General features: G+C 43.8%; 1 protein-coding gene across 1 annotated transcript in view; it reads left to right on the top strand.

The window, feature by feature from the left end:
• PHF19 (PHD finger protein 19) overlaps positions 1-18414 on the top strand; it is a 1075260-nt gene that overhangs the window by 787038 nt on the left and 269808 nt on the right. The window contains 1 exon segment of the mRNA XM_044058373.1: positions 13237-13305. Coding sequence (XP_043914308.1) covers positions 13237-13305 — 69 coding nt within the window.

Raw genomic sequence — 18414 nt, 5'->3', positions numbered from 1 at the left:
CACCACCTTCACTCCTATTATTTCCATTACAGCTGATCCGCTCACCTTCTCCTGTGGGGTCATTGCCACCCCCCTCAGGAATATTAGCTGCTTACAATCCCTGGATAGTCTGGGTGGGCTGGGTTAAAGGAAACCCCAGACATCCAAAGATATTGTTAGCCACCAGTGGTTCATTCTTGTCCATCAAAGTTTGAATCTGAGCAGTATGAACTGCCAACTGTTGGTTTATTTTTTGTAATAAATCCAACACTTCACTGTTAGTAGCTGATGAATCCATAGTGCTGTACACGTACCAACGCAAAAAGAACAGCAATACCAACTCATTTAAATATTTAATGTTTGTAAGATGGTTTTACTTAATTGAGGTAATTATGTGATTTTTTTTAACTATAGGGTGATGTGTATTTAAGGGCTGGGTTATTCGTCAGTTGTTCTGAGGAAATCTATCAGGGGAAGAAAGTGCTAAACCTGTTGTTAAAGTATTCATCTGTTTTTGGAGCTGATGTCCATGTGTTGGTCGAAGAAGTTCTCAATTTGCCTCATGGTTTGAGCCCATGGAAGGTGCCCTGAAGCTTTGGAAGCTGGTCAGCTGTTATATGCTTGGCAGGATATAACCCATATAGCTAAAGCTGCTGTAGCAGTGATCATTCAAGCATCTGTTGTTGTGGTAAGTTGCACAACTGTACTTTCTTGGCCTTGGTTAGTGCCTCGAAAACTTGGCTGTGGGAGATGTGGGGGGGGGGGGTAGATGCAAGTGTGAAATCTGGGAATGTAGGTGATATCATTTACTATTATTTCTGAGCAGTGCTGGGCATTGTTTCTCAGATTTCTAACATAGTTAAAGAAGGCATGGTCTGTAGTCCTATCTCACCTTCATTCTTTACATATGGGATCGGAGCCAATCCTCAGATCCGACTTGGCCTATTTACAAACTGGAAGACTTCTGGTTGGCTCGTGGCTAGGTAGGTATCCCATGGTGCACCAGTCTAATCCCCAGATTTCGTTTGCCACGTCGACGAGTTCGGTTGTGCTTCTCTTTGGCACTGGCTAAGTGATTGCATTTATTTCCACTTTTACTAAAATTTCTTGGCTGTTTAGTTTAAAATAGTTTAATATAGTTAAAACTGTTACTACTTATAGTAATCAGTTAGCATAGTTGTTATTGTTGTTAGCTTTTACTTGCGCCATTTGGTGCAATTTTTGGCCTTGGCCTTTTCTTACTGTGTTGGTATCCCGTGTACTGTTTTTTCTAGATTGGATTAACGTAGGTGCCTTTTGCGCACTATTATTTTGTGTGTGTTGATAGTTTTTGGCAGTTTCCGCTTGTTATTTAGCCTAATTATTTAGCTGCTTGTTAGCATCGTTGGATTGCTAATATTGTTAACAGAACTAGATTTTGTTTGTGTTTGATATAAGCCTGAATTTGTGAATTCCCGCTCATTACTGTGTTTCTGTTGAGTGTGTGATACTTTCTAACTTTCTCTAACTTTTGGGTCTGTTTCAGTTAGAAGACCCTATCTTTTCCTTACTCGGGCTAGGCCAGTTTAATTTGGTGGACCTAGTTCTTGTGGTGCCTTTTCCTTCCTGCAGGGCTAGTCCCGTTTAAATTAGAGGACCTGGTCCTCCTCCTTTCCTTTCTGTGTGTGCGTATATCCTATACCGCAGAATGTCTAAAGAGAGTAAGGATCATAAGCCATCCGGCTTTAAGAAATGTATTAAGTGCTCTCAAAAAATGTCTATAATGGATGGTCACGGTAAATGCGTTTACTGTTTAGGAGCCGTCCATTTACAAGAGACTTGTTTATTTTGTCATGCATTTAGTCCTAGGGTGTTGCAGGAAAGGAAGAACAAGCTCATCCTAAAAGGTCTTCTTAAACCTTCCTTCGAGGAAGATTTGTCTAGTTTCTCATCATCCTCTAAATCTACCAAGGGAAAGTCAAAATCCTCTGAGGCCCTCCCTGGCACCGGCTGGTGTCTCGGAGCCACTTCTTTAAGTTTCAAAAACTGTCTCATCGGCTCCACAGACCTTGGAGCTGACTGAGAGCGGTATTGTTATTGCAGGGTCAGTTCCAAGTATTTCGGAGCCGACCGCTGAGACTGTTTCTCAGAGCCGGTCTACGGACCCTCTACCGGCCTCCTTGTAATTGAAGTCTCCTGTACCTTCGAGATCTTGATCTCCTACTATGTCATCAAGGTCTTCCAGGAGTCTATCGGAAGAAGATGTGGAGAGGGTAGTGCTGAGACTTTTGAAGTAGTCTGCTTTGCCTAAATTGTTGTTGGCTCCAACCCATTCGGCTCCGGAGCCACTCGAGCCCGTTCAACCCTCTGTGTTCATTCCTCTGAGCCATGCTGGTCTTTCAGAGCCGGAGTGCTTGGTACCACTGGTGGAAACTTCGGCTCCAGCTCCCCTTCTGGTTGTTTTGGAGCAGAGTTCTGCTCCGACACTTTCTGTGGTGTCCGTAGTGTCCAGGGGCCGAAGCTCTCCGGTCGGCCCCGACAGGGATGCTTGGAACCGAACTCCTTCAGTTCCGAGTCTTCCTCTTGGTCCGTCGGCTAGGGTGAGTTCGGACCCTGCATCTATTTCAAAGCCGATGGCATCCTCTGTCTCCTCTGAGCTGGGGAAGTCCTCGGAGCTGGAAAGGTCAGCATTCGAGATGAGGAGTGTGCTGTCCCGTTCGTCAGCTCCTACCAGATGTACCGGCACTCTTTCCTCCATAGCACCTACTTCTGTCTCAGCTCCTACTCCCTCCAGCGGCAGCAGAGACCCCCAGCCTCAGGAGCTACCGGCTGGTGGCCCCCACTCTTCGGAGACCTCCCCGGACTGTCCTAAGGAGCCCCCTCAGAAGAGGACTTGTAAGAGGAAGCATGTCGACTCCCAGGATGAATCTTTGACATCTGACACTGACCTCGAGGAGTCGGAAGGGTCCCCAAAGTCATCCTCTGATGATGTCTCCTTCGTAGACATTCTGAAGATCCTTAAACAGAGGTGCGGCTGGCCCACTATCACCCCTTCTGATGAGGAGTCTGTGTACCTGAAGGCTTTCGGGTCTCAACCTTCTGCCTCTTGGGTGGTTCCACCCTTCGACTAACTGATGGATTTAGTTAGTCAAAAGGTGTGGGATACTCCTGATGCCGTGGAGCCAGTCTCCAGGAAACCGAACAAGTTCCTTTCTTCCCCTCCAGGAAAATACTTTTTATCTAAAGGTGTGGCTGTAGATGCCATGGTGGTGGTGACAGCCACTAAGAAGGAGCTAGCTGAGACTACTTCTGTTCATCCGCCGAATAAGGCGTCTCTAACTATGGACAGATATGGGAAGTGTATCTTTTCTTCAGCGGCATTTACCCTTAGATCGCTGAATTACCTTACTTTATGAGGCTTCAGAGAGATCTCCTTAGAATTAGGAGACTTTACAAGGTACATGTACTGAGGGAGTCCCTGACAAGGTTTCTGCCCAGTTGTCCACCTTGAACTCTATCAGTAACTCTTCCATGCGGCTTATTTCTTATGCGGCCGATGGAGCGAGTAGAGCAGCGGGTTCAGGAATTTCCCTGAGGTGTCATTCCTGGATGCGTTTGTGTAACTTTGCAGAACCGTTTGTCTACCTTTACCAATGTCCCGTTTGACGGTTCCTCATTGTTTGGATCCAAGGTAAAGGACACTCACCCAGTGCGAGCAAGAAGGAAAAAACACTCTCTCTGCCATGAGAGTACGTTTTACTTTTCCCTCTAGACCATACCCTAAGGGTAAGAGGGGCAGTAAGATGTGGTTCAAGAAGTCCCAGAGGGTTTACCAGGAGGCACAGGGTGACTCCTCCCTCAGAGGCAGGGGAGGAGGAGGAGGAAATGGTAGACGTCACCCTAGAGGCAGGGGCGGTTCACAAAACCAGGGAGGTTGTGATTCCTTTTGGGGCCGGCCTTACCAGCGCTCCTGATGTGGGGCCTGACTGTGCTTCTGTGGGGCCAGTCGGGGGTTGCATTTCTTTGTATCCAGAAGCCTGGTTAAGTATCACTCAAGGCAAATGGGTACAAAGCATTATTACCAGAGGTTATGTCATACCCTTTTCTCTTCCACCTTTTGTTCCCAAGAAGATCCCAGATGTTCCACCCAGTCAAAGGGATCAGGCAACTGTGGAGGTCAACAAGTTGCTGTCAAAAAGAGTCATCCAAACCGTCCCAGCAGACCAAATAGGATCCAGGACTTACTCCAGATTCTTTTTAGTGCCAAAACATACGGGGGACTGGAGGCCCATTCTGGACCTCAGCAGATTGAACGAATCAATAAAGAAAGACAAGTTCCAGATGGTAACACTGCAGTCTATACTTCCGTTGTTAGGGAAAGACAATTGGATGTGCTCAATAGATCTCCAAGACGCTTACTACCACATAAAAATGGACAGGGTGTCAAGGAGTCCTCTTCGCTTCCGGCTGAGAGCTAGTCACTACCAGTTCTGTGCTCTGCCCTTTGGTCTCACCACAGCCCCCAGGGTGTTCAAATGTATGGCAGTAGTGACAGCTCACCTGAGTCATCGAGGATTCCAGGTGTTTCCGTATTTGGACGACTGGCTCCTGACCACCCCCGCCAGGCATCTACTCCTTTAGAGCAGGGATGCTACTATTCAGCTTTGTGCCCAGCTGGGAATCTCTCTAAATTGGGAAAAATCTGCCTTTTTGCCCTCTCAATCTGTGATTTTTATAGGTGCAGAGATAGACAGAGTAAACATGGTGGCTCATCTTCCTGCCGAAAGGGCACAGAACCTGGTTCTTCAAATTCAGCGTCTTCTCCCCTTATGAAGGCTCAAAGCCAAGATTATTCTGCAGCTCCTTGGAACTATGGCTTCCACCATACTTATTAGTGCCACTAGTCAGTTTACACATGAGAATTCTTCAGTGGCTTCTGTCATCCCAATGGTCCTTTCAGCACGTTCCATTATCCCATCACATTCTGCTGACAGAATCTTGCAAGAAGGACCTCCTTTGGTGAACATTATCCAATGAACTGACCATAGGTGCTTCATTTGTTCCTTGCCAACCCATTGCCACTGTGACCACGGATGCCTCACAGATTGGGGGGGGGGCATTATCTAGGAAGGACTGTCCAAGACACATGGCAAGATCACGAGGCTCACCTGCATAGTAACGTTCTAGAGATGAGGGCGGTGCAAGCACTTCACAACCTTCTTCCTCTGGGGACTATTGCAATACAGTCAGACAACATGTCGGTAGTATGGTATATCAACAAACAGGGCAGAACCAGATCTTACCCACTCTGTCAATAGGCCATGCGAGTTTGGAAATGGGCGATATCTTCCCAGTGTTTTCTGGTGGCAACGCACATTCCAGGGACGACCAACGTGATAGCCGACAAGCTCAGCCTGGCAATCCTGATGCCTCTCGAGTGGTCTCTGAAACAGGAAACAGCGGAACAGGTTTTCTGCAGGTGGGAACAGCCTTGCTATGATCTCTTTGCCAGCCCAATCAATGCCAAATGCAGCAGCTACTTTTTCCTCATCCCCCCTCCGGGGGGAGTCAGCCAGAGACACTTGTTCACGGTTGGCCCCAGGGTCTCCTGTATGCTTTTCCTCCCTTTCCTCTCATTCCCAAGGTAATTCAGAAAGCGAAACGGCTGGGATGCAAACTGATCCTTATTGCTCCTTACTGGCCTCATCAGGTTTGGTTCCCCTTCCTCGGGCCTGTTCTCCTGGACGATCCTTGGATTCTAGACCCAGTTCCAGACCTGTTGACTCACATGTCAGGTTCGCTTCACCCCTCCTTACACACCCTCAATTTGACAGCGTGGTTGCTCCAGTTCCATCCCTAGTCAGGCTTCACGACTTCTCACCTTCCGTGACCATATCCTTACATCTTCTCATAAATCTTCCACTAGGAGATTATATATCAGTAAATGGAAGTGATTCTCTCTTTGGGCGGAGAAAATGGATGTTGACCCCTACACTGCCTCCATTCCAGTGGTTTTGGAATTTCTTTCTGAACTTTTTCACCAAGGATCTGCGGCTGCCGCTATCAGAGTTCAGTTGGCAGCGATTTCAAATTTTCATCTAGGTTTCCCAGATTCTAACTTGATGTCTCATAAACTGTGCAAAAACCTTCCTTAAAGGTGCCACTTTAAGACCACCTGTTCAAGAACCTGTGGCCTCATGGGATTTAAAATTTGTGTTATCTAAATTAACATATCTGCCCTTTGAGGCTTCTCATTCATCCCCTTTGAAATTTTTGTCTTGGAAGATGTTGTTTTTGGTGGCTGTCACGTCTGCCAGACGGGTGTCAGAATTACAAGCATGGTCTGTTAAACCATCTTATCTGATTTTTCACAAAGAAAAGAAAAAAGTCCCTTCGTACTAATCCCTCCTTTGTTCCCAAGGTCTGCTCACATGCCACTTTGAATCAGTCCGTAGAACTTCTGGTTTTCTTTCCAAATCACTCCAACGCCGCTGAGTACAGGTTTCACCAGCTGGATGTCCATAGACAATTACGTTTTATTTGCACCGGACTAAAGACATCAGAAAATCAGATCAATTATTCATTTCCTTTTCCGAATCCAGGTTGGGCTTACCAGTTTCCAAAGTGACTCGCTCTAACTGGATTTCTGGCTGTATAGCTTATGTTTACAATTCTGAGGGTAAACCTTTACCCTTTAAAATCAAGGCTCATTCTACCAGATCTCAGTCTACCTCTGCAACCTTTCAAGCCAGGGTCCCACTTGATAACATTTGTGCAGCAGCTACGTGGGCTACCCCTGACACTTGTATTACTCATTACAAATTGGATTTAACCTCCTGGGGTGTAGAGCATCTTTTGGTTCCACGGTACTCAGGAGTATTTTTCCTTGAGCTTCCCAAGAATAAGGCGATAGGGACGCTGTCCCATGTGTAAAGAATGAAGGGTGAGATAGGACTACAGAACATAAAAAAGTTATGTACTCACCATAACGTTCCATGTTTGTAGTCTATCTCACCCTTCATTCTTACGAACCCACCCTACTGCCCCCATCCTGGAAGTACCTGGAGACAGAAAAATATTAATTTCATTATTTATGGAGACCTTTTAGTATTGGATTTTTTCTGTATGTTGTTATTTCTTCTCGTCAGCAGCAAACAAGATCTGGGGATTATACTGGTGCATCATGGGATACCCATCTAGCCACAAGCCAACCAGAAGTCTTCCAGCTTGTAAATAGGCCGAGTCGGAGCCAAGGATCAGCTCCGATCCCATATGTAAAGAATGAAGGGTGAGATGGACTACAAACATGGAACGTTATGGTGAGTACATAACGTCTTTTCTTTAGTTGTCTTTTGCCTGGGTGGCAGTTTTTACCTTTTATCTGGCTATAGTTGATTTGATCATAGTCCAAAGTTCACTAAGTTTAGCAAGAGCTATTTTTCCATCTAGAGAGTTACATTTATTCTTTTATTATAGACCTTGTTTGTATTTGAATTACACCCCAGGGAGTTATTTTTGAATTTGATGTTATGCTTACTTTGAAGGGGGACAAATGTGTCTCTAGCTATTCACATGTGCATGGAATTCACCAGTAAAGGATTCTACATAAGCAGTGGTGTCAGCTGGGTAGGAAGGGAAAGTTGAATTTAGCCAGATCTTCACTTGGTTTCAGCAGATTAGCCCTGGCATACTCTCTGAATACAGAGGTATTGGATTGATGCTTGTGGCTTCAGTCTTAAGGAGAATGTGGCTGTCCTGTCAGAGCATTAAGGTAGTAAATTTGAAGGAGGTGATGCAGACCTTCTTGCAGGCTCAAACTGACTTGGAATCATTCCCTCCCCCTCAACTCCAAGCTTGAGAGAGTGCAAGCCCCTGTACTCCTTTTCTGATTTCTCCTTCACCAGTTTGACCTTCACATTTGGTGCATTCAGATCTGACTCGGTCCTGCATGATTCCCACCTTGATGCTGACCGCATGTAGACCTTCCCATTCTGCATTTGACCTTGATGCATATGACTGTGGTATTTTCAGTGCTGATTGCATCCCAGAGCAGAGAGGTCAGGGCTGGAGCCACAGGGTCAAGATCAACTCTGAGGCTTTTGGAGCCGCCCCTTCCAGTTGGGGCTTCGGCCTTGAACAATTCAGCTCCAGTCTCAGCCTCAGGTTTGGCCAAATCAGAGGCTAGCTTAGTTGCTTCCCGTAGATCCTCAAATCTGAGGACATCCTTTTCTGGTTGTCCAAGTTCATTGTCAGCGTTGGAGATTGTGGAGAGGAGTTGGGGAATCGCATGCCATACTGGAAGCAGCAAGATCTTCCAGTCTACTTGAAACCTCAGTCTCCTGTCATCTTTGAGAGCCCCAGAGCCATGGTGTTTATATCTCCTTCAGAGTCCTCTCTCTTGGAGGAGCACAGGAAGCACTGATGTAAGAGGAGACACCTCAGTTCCCCTCAGAAATCAGTAACAGAGAATACTGACTTTGAGGAGGAATGTACCCCGAAATCTCCCTGTGATAATGCCTTTTTACAGTGACCTACTGGAATTGGTGACACATAAGGGAGGTTGGACCACTGTAGCCCCTTCTACTGCAAAGTCTTTTTTTCTTTTGAGGCCTTTGGTGCAATTCCATCCACAACCTGGCTGGTACTCCTTCCTGATGAACTTGTTGATTTAGTGTCTAGAAGGGCGTGGAGAGAACCGGACATGGTGGAGCCTATCTTCAGAAAGTTGGACAAAATTCTGGTTTTAAAATGAAGTACTACCCATCTGTGGAGACTCCAACTACGGCTCTTAACTTGCTTAATGTTGTTATAAATGACACCAGTCAATGGTATAGTAATAAGTTTAATGCTTTCATTTTATTCAGTTATAAAACTTCATCAGAATAAGTACAATATAAAACATTGAACTTAACTAAAAGAAGTTAAAAGCACGTGACTGGCAAGCCTTTCATTTAATCCAGTCATTGTTTTTAAAAATGTACCAGGAAATCGGTTTACAATCAATCACTAATTCTACTAGTAGCACCAGCGGTTTGAATGCAGTAACATCAGGAAGTCAGTTTTCAACCAATTAATGTTTCTCCGATGTACATTTCATAGACCATACCAGAAAATTATTTATGATCGATCATTGATTCTCTTTTCTACACCAATCATCATGGTTTGGCAAAAAACTGACTTCCTGATGTTACTGCATTGAACCCATTGGTGCTACTGGCAGAACTAGTGATTGGTTGTAAAGAGATTTCCTGGTACATTTTTAAAAATGATGATTGGATTAAATGAAATGCTTGCTATTCATGTGCTTTTAACTTTGTTTTTTTATTTTAATGTTTTATATTGTACTTATTCGGTTGAAGGTTTATAGCTGAATAAAATGAAAGTACTGAACCTATTAATATACCATTGGCTGGCATCATTTATAACACTAATCGAGTTGAGAGCTGTAGTCGGAGTCTCTGAGGACAGGTAGTGCTCAATTTTACTAGTCTGTTTTTTGGCTTTTTTAACTTTCTGGTTAAGATTTTAGTTTTGCCCAAAGATAGGACACGTTGGAACAAGGGCCGTACCATTATAGTAGCCACAACCACCAGAAAGGAACTCTCAGGGGAGAGTGTGTCTGTCCATCCCTCTCAGTAGAGAGTATAGAGCATTGGAGGGATTTGGGAAGTGAAGTACATGTATGCTTCAGCCACCTTTGTTCTTTATGCACCGAACTACATTGCAAACCTGACTAGACTACAAAAGACTTGATTAATGATATTTCCAAGTCGGCAGCATCTTGGAGGCTCTGTTGTCTACTATGCTGTCAATTTCAAACGTATCCATGTACTTGCTATCCAGAGCAGCAGATACAGCCAGGGAGGCAGGCATTGGCATCACATTTCACTTCCATGCCTGGATGTGCCACTGTACCTCTGCAGAGAGCTTTAACGATTCCTTTCTGAATGGACCTAAAGTTAAAGATATTCTGACCAGGAGTGAGCAGGATGGCAAACATTGTCTCGTCATGGGCAGCAGTTTTTCCACCCCTCAATGGACGTTTCCCCACAATCAGAAGAGAGGCAAGCATTTTTTTTCTGGAAGTCCCAGCTTTTTGCCCAAGACATTCCTGGCGATAGTGCCCTCCTGGACATTGACTATGGGGCAGGAGCAGTCTGCAAAATAAGGATTTTTGGGGACCTTTCTCTGACAAACCCTTTTAGTGCTCAGTTGCTGCACTGTGGTAGCAGTTAGGGGGTGCTTGGCTTGCCACCTTCAAGATTGGGAAGCCATTATCACAGATTCTTGGGTGTTGAGAGTTAGCAGATGCCCATTTTGGACCTAAGCAGACCAAAGTTTTTTGCCAAATAGACCAAATTTCAGATGGCAACAGTACAGTCCATTCTACATGCATTGAGGAAGTATGACTGGAAGTGCTCAGTAAACCTCAAGGATGCTTATTATCTTATAAAGATAGCCAAACGTAGGAGGTTTCTGCATTTCTGGCTAGAAGCCAGACAGCATCAGTTTCGAGCCCTGCCCTTCAGTCTCACCCCCCCCAGTTGCTCACCAATTGCACAACAGTAGTAGTAGCCTGGCTCAAGCTGCAGGGGTTCCAGGACATTCCTTACCTTGACAACTGGTTCCTTACAGCAACTTTAAAGGTATAGCTAGTTCATGAAAGATGCTCCTTGCCCCATCTATGCCTAACGTTAAGAATTGTGGTAAACTTCGAAAAGTCCAAGCTAAAGCCAGTCTAGGCTTTGGAGTTTTTAGGTTGTCATCTGAACATGACCATTCAGACTGCTCGCCTTCCTCTCCCAAGGGTGTTGTCCATATATGTTCAGGCCCATTCTTCTTTCTCAAAGTCCACTCGCTTCTCTGATCTGTGTCAACTAGCGCTGATGACCAGCTTTTATATGAAGGTTCTCCAGTGGTCTCTGACAACTCATCCTGTACAGTTTTCATAAGACTAACAGAGGTTTGTCACTGCCACATTTATTGGTGGATGACCTCTTTCATTGTGTCTTCAGTACACCTCTTTGTCCTTCCGTCCTCCTTCAGCTATGGTGAACATGGTCACAGCTGGGGTGGGAGTGGGGCACTTTAAGGGAAGTACCTCGTCCGTTTTTGAGGCCAACTTGCCCGCCAGTATTTTGGAGCTAAGAGCAGTTCTTTTGGCATTGCAGGCTTTTCATGACTGCCTCCCAAAGATGCGATATCGATTCAGACCAACAACATGGCTGTGGTCTGGCATAGCAATAAACAAGGAAGAACATGATCTTAGCCTCTGTGTCAAGAAGCCATAAGGGTGTGGCAATGGGGCTATGTCTTTCGAACACTTATCCCAGGGAAATCCAGCATCCTAGTGGATAAATTGAGCAGAAGTGCTCTGGTGCATCACGAGTGGTCCCTCAACCCATCATTGGCAGCAGAGATTTTCAGCCACTGGGGCCATCCTTGCTGTGATCTGTTTGCAACACTCTACAATGCTAAGTGCTGCAACTTCTTTGTCCTGTTTCCTCACAAGGGACAGTCAGTGAGGGATGCTGTAGTCCATGCATGGCCCCTGGGTCTCCTTTACCCATACCCTCCGACTCGCATAATAGTAAATTTCTTACAGAAGGCAGCATGGTGCAAGGCAACTGTGATACTCCTATCCCCCTTCTGGTCCAGACAAGTTTGGTTCCTATGGCTTCACATGGCTCACCCGCCATGATCCAGTCCCAAATCTGATCTCTCATCCTTCGGACCTGCCTCACCCAGATATCAACTCCCTCAGTCTGACTGCTTGGTTCCTCCACCTCCATTGATGGCCAGAGATCCCAAGTTGACTGCCAGAGTAGTGCATATCCTGTCTTCCTCTCAGAAGACTTTCACTAGGAAGGTTTATGGCAGCAGATGGAAAAGGTGTAGTATTTTGGCTGTTTCTGAAGTCTTTTCAACTCCCTTAGATGCAGTTTTGGATTTCTTGGCTGTCCTTTTTCAGTCAGGGGGTGAACTGTTTTGCTATCAAGGTTCAGTTAGCAGCCATTTTCAATTCTCATGTTGGTCAAGATCACTCTCCTATAGCTTCTCTGAAGCTGTCTAAAGCTTTCTTGAAGGGAATCTTTCTCCTTAAGCTCCCTTTGAGAGATCCTGTTCCTCCTTGAGATCTGTCCTTTTAGTTAGTCTTTAACCAAAGACCCCCTTGAGCTGGCTGGGTACTGTGGATCTGAAGTTTGTCTTGAAAAAAAATTTCTTAGTTGCAGTGACTTCAGTCCAGTGAGTATCAGAAGTGTAGGCCTTGTCTTTTAAGCTTTATTTGACGTTTCACAAAGATAACGTTTCTTTACAACTAACAACTTTTTTTCCTAAGGTGGCCTCTGTGTCTAACTTGAACCAGTACATTCATTTGCCAGTTTAGTTCCCAAACTTCAGTGATAAGAGCAAATACATTATTCGTTGTTTGAATCTGCATCAGTATTTTAGATTTTATTTAAATAGGTCAAAGGGCATTGGAAAAGCCAACAAACTTTTGTGCCCTTTTTCAGAACTAGAAAAAGAAAAGGAGTTACTAAGGTCACTATGTCCATATGGCTCACTGACTGTATATCTTGGTGTACAAGATTAATGGTGTTAATCAGTTGTCCTTACCATCCAAACTGAAGGCTTATTTTGTTAGGGCAGTATCTGTCAACAGCGTTCTTTAGCCATGCATCCTTGGATGACATTTGTTTGGCAGCTACATGAATGGAGTACTTATACTTTCGTATCTCACTACAAGCTTGCTTTGCTTATTTGTGTACAGTTGCTATGTAACCCTTTACCTCCACGTCATTGTATTCACATATTTTACTTGCACAATTCTGCGAGATCTTGGTTTCGGCTTTTTGCTGTACCTGCCAACAGCTTTGGCTGTCATTTATAGTTCAAATGAAGTTCTGATAGGGAGCCCAAATATACGGTTAAAAAAACACTGTTCTGGGTCAATATTCTGCCTTAGAGAAACTGACAGAATTTGGTGACTTGAGTTATATGATTCTGTTACTGAAGAGTATCATTAGGCTTGGAATTAGCAGATCCACTCTGTCTTTGCTGTGAGCAGATTTCCTCAAGTAAGAATGTTCATAATGGGTTTATCTAAACATTTCTTATGAGTTTAATTATCCTTATAAGTTAAAATATATAATGTCTATAAATGTATGTGTGAGTGTGTTCCTGTGCATATCTCATACTATAAGCAGCTATAGTAGGTCGCACTCCCATTACTCATGGCTTTGATTATAATTATTGTTTTATTTTTTTCTTCACTAGGTTTTATTGGTTTATTTGCTCTGTATGTACCAAAGGACCAGAATATATAAAGCGCCTTCCTCTGAGGTGGTGAGTAGTAACAGAGTTTTGATTGATAGATCAGTGCGTAACAAAGTGCTTGGTAATACTTTTTCATAATGGGTTGAATGTGACAGATGCACTGAATCTTAAGCCATGTTTATTTATGTACCTATTTATTTGTTTATATATTTATGTATGTACATTTGTTGAATAGTCTGGAACACGGAGCTACATGGGCCATTTGTTGGTTACAGTGGAAGTCAAAGTAGATTTTTAGAGCAGTGCAAATAAAGTGGGAGAGTAGCAAATTACCCTACCACATTGTAGGCTTACATAAAGTAAATGTTTCCACATAAACAGTAAGAGTAATAATCTACTTATACAATGCAAATATCCAAAAAGCGGGGTAGGGGTAATATCCGTACCTCTGAGATTAAGCATATAGTCCCTGATAATTTATACATTAGTTGTTGTGTCTTTCTGCTTTTCCCGGTTAGGGGTTGCCACAGCGGAACTCCGGTCCGCTAATGATAGGCAGTAGAGTTTTGCGTGCCGAGTTGCCAGCCCTGATGCACAACCTTCAACGAAGGTATGCCCATTCACGCATGTCTCCACACAGAAGACACTTTAGCTGAGAATCGAACAGGACGTCTTACTGTGAGGCGACAACGCTACTGCAGCATCACCACCGTATTCTCTGGAAATATGTACATTACTAAAATGGATACTGTAGATATAGAGTGTGGGGGGTGATGAGGTGTGAGGTTGAGAGGCTTTAGAGTAGATTGCTAGGCTTAGGTAGTACTGGAGAGGACGGGAATTGAGAGGAAGTCATGTGGTTGATTACTTGAAATGGATGGCAATTCAAAGCAAGTATTTATGTAATGCCTGTGTTCTGAAGGCACTGACAGAAGATTTCAGTGGGTGGTGGTTTAATATGTTTTGGAAGTTTGGGAAGCTGTTTGAATGACTTTAGGAAGGGGGGAATGGAACTCCATAGTCTGGGGTCTAGGGCCGAGAAACTGAGGTCTCTGCATTTTGTATGAAGCAGTAGAAGTAATGGGCATTGTGCTTGGTGTGCAGTACATGCTTGTGTAGCTACAACATGCCGAAGAGCATAGTGGAATCCTGCAGCCTATTGTAGTCATACTTGTGCTTGAGAATGTTTTAATGTTCCCTGTACACTGTGAAGGAGATAATGATATACATACCACTAGTAAAGGCACTGCCCATTATGCACTGCGTTTTTACCATCACTAACATGCCCACTGGGCAGCCTGCTGTCTCTAGTGCCTTGAAGAACATGGACATTATTTCCCCCTGTGCACTTGGTTATTGAACTTGGCGTGGTAATAAGAACATGCACATTATTTCCCCCTGTGCACTTGGCTATTGAACTTGGCGTGGCATGCATGCTTGTCTGTCCAGTTAGTGACTTTGAGACAGACATATCTGTCTGTAGCTGACTTTCATTTCATCCATGTATCCCCAACCAAATACTGCAGGGAATTGTCTTGTCACCTAGCAGCCTACTTCCCTTCTCCCATACCGCAATGAGTACCTTCAGATGACATTTCTCTCTCGTCTAACTCAACATCTTGATCTTATGTGGTGTGAATTCATTTGAGCCTGCTGATTCTTCTGACTTCCTTTTCCTTAGTGCTGTTCTTACTTTGTATTTCGTCTTTATCGTACATTAAGGTTTCAACCAATAGAAGTACTTGAATTTCTTTTTTTTTTAATACAAAAAACATCTTTATTAAATAAAAGTGCTTGAATTTCAATCGTAGTTTTGGGACAGGTTTGATAAATGAAAAAAGTGAAGTAAAATAATTGTAAAAAGGGGACTCCTTCAGAGGCGTCATTTAGTTCAGCACTTTTTACTTTGTCTTGAGTATGCAAATTAGCAATATTATATGGGGTGATGAATGTAAATGAATTGCAATGGTTAATAGAGCAAAAGAAACAAATATATTAGTGTACACAAGTGGGTATAGTACTGTTACGTAGAGACAAAAATTAATTGGATGTGATGCTAAAAGTCACACATGTTTTGGCTACCAGGATGCTCACAATTAAACAGAGCCATGTTTCTTCCTTTGCAGAACCAAAGCATAGGCAGGCTAGAATGGGTACACATAGGCCAAGATTCAGAAAAAACCCAGTTGCAAGTGGGGTTAAGTACTTTTGCAAAAAGGGTCTTTTAACATGATCATGAGAAACAGACATTCAGAGACACATTTGTAGTGATGAGGAAAAACCTCATTTTTGGCTAATTTGAACGTTTCTGGGTCATTTTGTGACTACTGCAAGTGCTAAGAAGTACTGCACTGTGGTAATCACTGCTGGTGACCCATGCACCTCATTGACAGAAGCCCCCTTATTCACACCCCCCACACATGTACACAATCAGAATTCCACAAACACACACACGTGCATAGCTCTCAACCTCTTAGAGCAAGAAAAATGAACAAAGCCACAAATAGTGGGGGGACAAAAGCACAAAAATAGGGATACTTTTTAAATATTGCTGTTACATACTTAGAAATGTGATAGAGTAATAGGTTTTGTATTAGCGTGAATTTTCTGAAGAATATTAAGTCTGAAAATCAAATGTCTGCCATTGTATTCTGACTTCAGTCCTTGGAGATTTGACAGTGATTTGTCAGGAAAATACAATTTTATGGAAAATATACCAGAAATATGAGTAAAAAATCTGGAGAGTCTGTGAAAATCTGGACAGTTGAGAGCTATGCGCACACACACACACACACACACACACACACACACACACACACACACATCTCCATACCTTAACTGCCACTGTTGTTGCAGGACATCCATAACTTGCGGCTTATAACTGGCCTGTCCTTCCTTTTAACGATTACAGTCAGTCAGTAATGCCAAACATTAGAGTTTCATACCTCTTTTTGTTCAGAGTTTGCTTTGTGCTGGCCGGAAAACTGTGCTAGTAACTTTTTACATGAGGTTGATTAGTAAAATTCCCTGGTTTCTAGTGTCCCCCCTCCCAATATTACAGGCTTTACTCATTAATCTAGGGATGTGTGGAAGTATTGTAACCTAATCCATGCGTGTGCGCGCACACACACACACACACACACACACACACACACACACCATAGATCAAAATCACTCCATCACCCAGTCGCATACCTCTCAACCTCTTAGAGCATGAAATCTGGACAAAGCCATAAATAATGGGGGGACAAAGGCCCAAAAATATGGACAACTTTTACATATGTCTCCTACAGACTTAGAAAGTTGACAGAATAACAAGTTTTGCAGTAGCATGAATTTTCTGAAGAGTATGAAGTCTGAAATGCAAATGTCTGCCATTATTTTCTGACTTCAGTGTTTAGTGAATTGTCCAAGATTTGCCAGAAAACCAAACTTTTATGAAAAATGGACTAAAAATATGACTCAAAACTCTGGACATTCTGCGAAAATCTGTACAGTTGAGAAGTATGCCCAGTCGCACTCAGATACACTGCAGACTAACCTATCTACTACAGCAATCCAGGCAGACACACAATCACCTAAGACCACTCATAACTCTGCATACACACTGCCCCCTCCGTTACCTCTCCACTAAACTCTGAGGCAGTTAATGCTAATGTAATCTTTCTCATTGACTGTAAAGAAAACACAAACTTCTGGCCGTGTTAATTAATGCAGCTGACAGTGTTGATTTTTGCAGCCAATTGCTCCTGCTCCCATCCCTCCTGACTCTCCTCAAGTTGTCTATAGACTGTCTACCTCTCTTCTCTATTCCTCATATCCTAACCCCTATCCACTACTTCCACATACCCCGCCTACCCCTCTTCTTTAATATCTCATCTCCTCACTGTATACCCTCCTACCAAATTTCCTCCTACACCATTCCCCCTCACATCCTTTTATTATACTACATCCACATTCCTCCTATCCTCCTCCACCATTCCTCCTCACTTCCTTCTATTATACTACATCCACATTCCTCCTATCCTCCTCCACCATTCCTCCTCACTTCCTTCTATTAAACTACACCCACATTCATCCTATCCTCCTCCACCATTCCTCCTCACTTCCTTCTATTATACTACACCCACATTCCTCCTATCCTCCTCCACCATTCCTCCACACTTCCTTCTGTTATACTACGCCCACATTCCTCCTACACCATTCCTCCTCACTTCCTTCTATTATACTACAGCCACATTCCTCCTATCCTCCTCCACCATTCCTCCTCACTTCCTTCTGTTATACTACACCCACATTCCTCCTATCCTCCTCCACCATTCCTGCTCACTTCCTTCTGTTATACTACACCCACATTCCTCCTACACCATTCCTCATCACTCCCTTCTATTATACTACACCCACATTCCTCCTATCCTCCTCCACCATTCCTCCTCACTTCCTTCTATTATACTACACCCACATTCCTCCTACACCATTCCTCCTCACTTCATTCTATTATACTACACCCACATTCCTCCTATCCTCCTCCACCATTCCTCCTCACTTCCTTCTATTATACTACACCCACATTCCTCCTATCCTCCTCCACCATTCCTCCTCACTTCCTTCTATTATACTACACCCACATTCCTCCTACACCATTCCCCCTCACTTCTATTATACTACACCCACATTCCTCCTATCCTCCTCCACCATTCCTCCTCACTTCCTTCTATTATACTACACCCACATTCCTCCTATCCTCCTCCACCATTCCTGCTCACTTCCTTCTGTTATACTACACCCACATTCCTCCTCCACCAATCCTCCTCACTTCCTTCTATTATACTACACCCACATTCCTCCTATCCTCCTCAACCATTCCTCCTCACTTCCTTCTATTATACTACACCCACTTTCCTCCTATCCTCCTCTACCATTCCTCCTCACTCTTCTATTATACTACACCTAGTATCCCTCCTACAATCATTCCTCCTCACTTCCTCTATTATACTGCACCCATATTCCTCCCATCATCCCACACCAATCCTCCTCACTTCCTTCTATTATACTACACCCACATTCCTCCTACACCATTCCTCCTCACTTCCTTCTATTATACTGCACCCACATTCCTCCTATCATCCTACACCAATCCTCCTCACTTCCTTCTATTATACTACACCCACATTCCTC

This window comes from Protopterus annectens, chromosome 16.part0 (assembly GCF_019279795.1).
Source record: "Protopterus annectens isolate FY-2018-M chromosome 16.part0, PAN1.0, whole genome shotgun sequence".
NCBI classification, from domain to species: domain Eukaryota; kingdom Metazoa; phylum Chordata; order Ceratodontiformes; family Protopteridae; genus Protopterus; species Protopterus annectens.
Note: the sequence above shows the minus strand (reverse complement) of the source record. Positions and strands in the feature narration are given on the sequence as shown.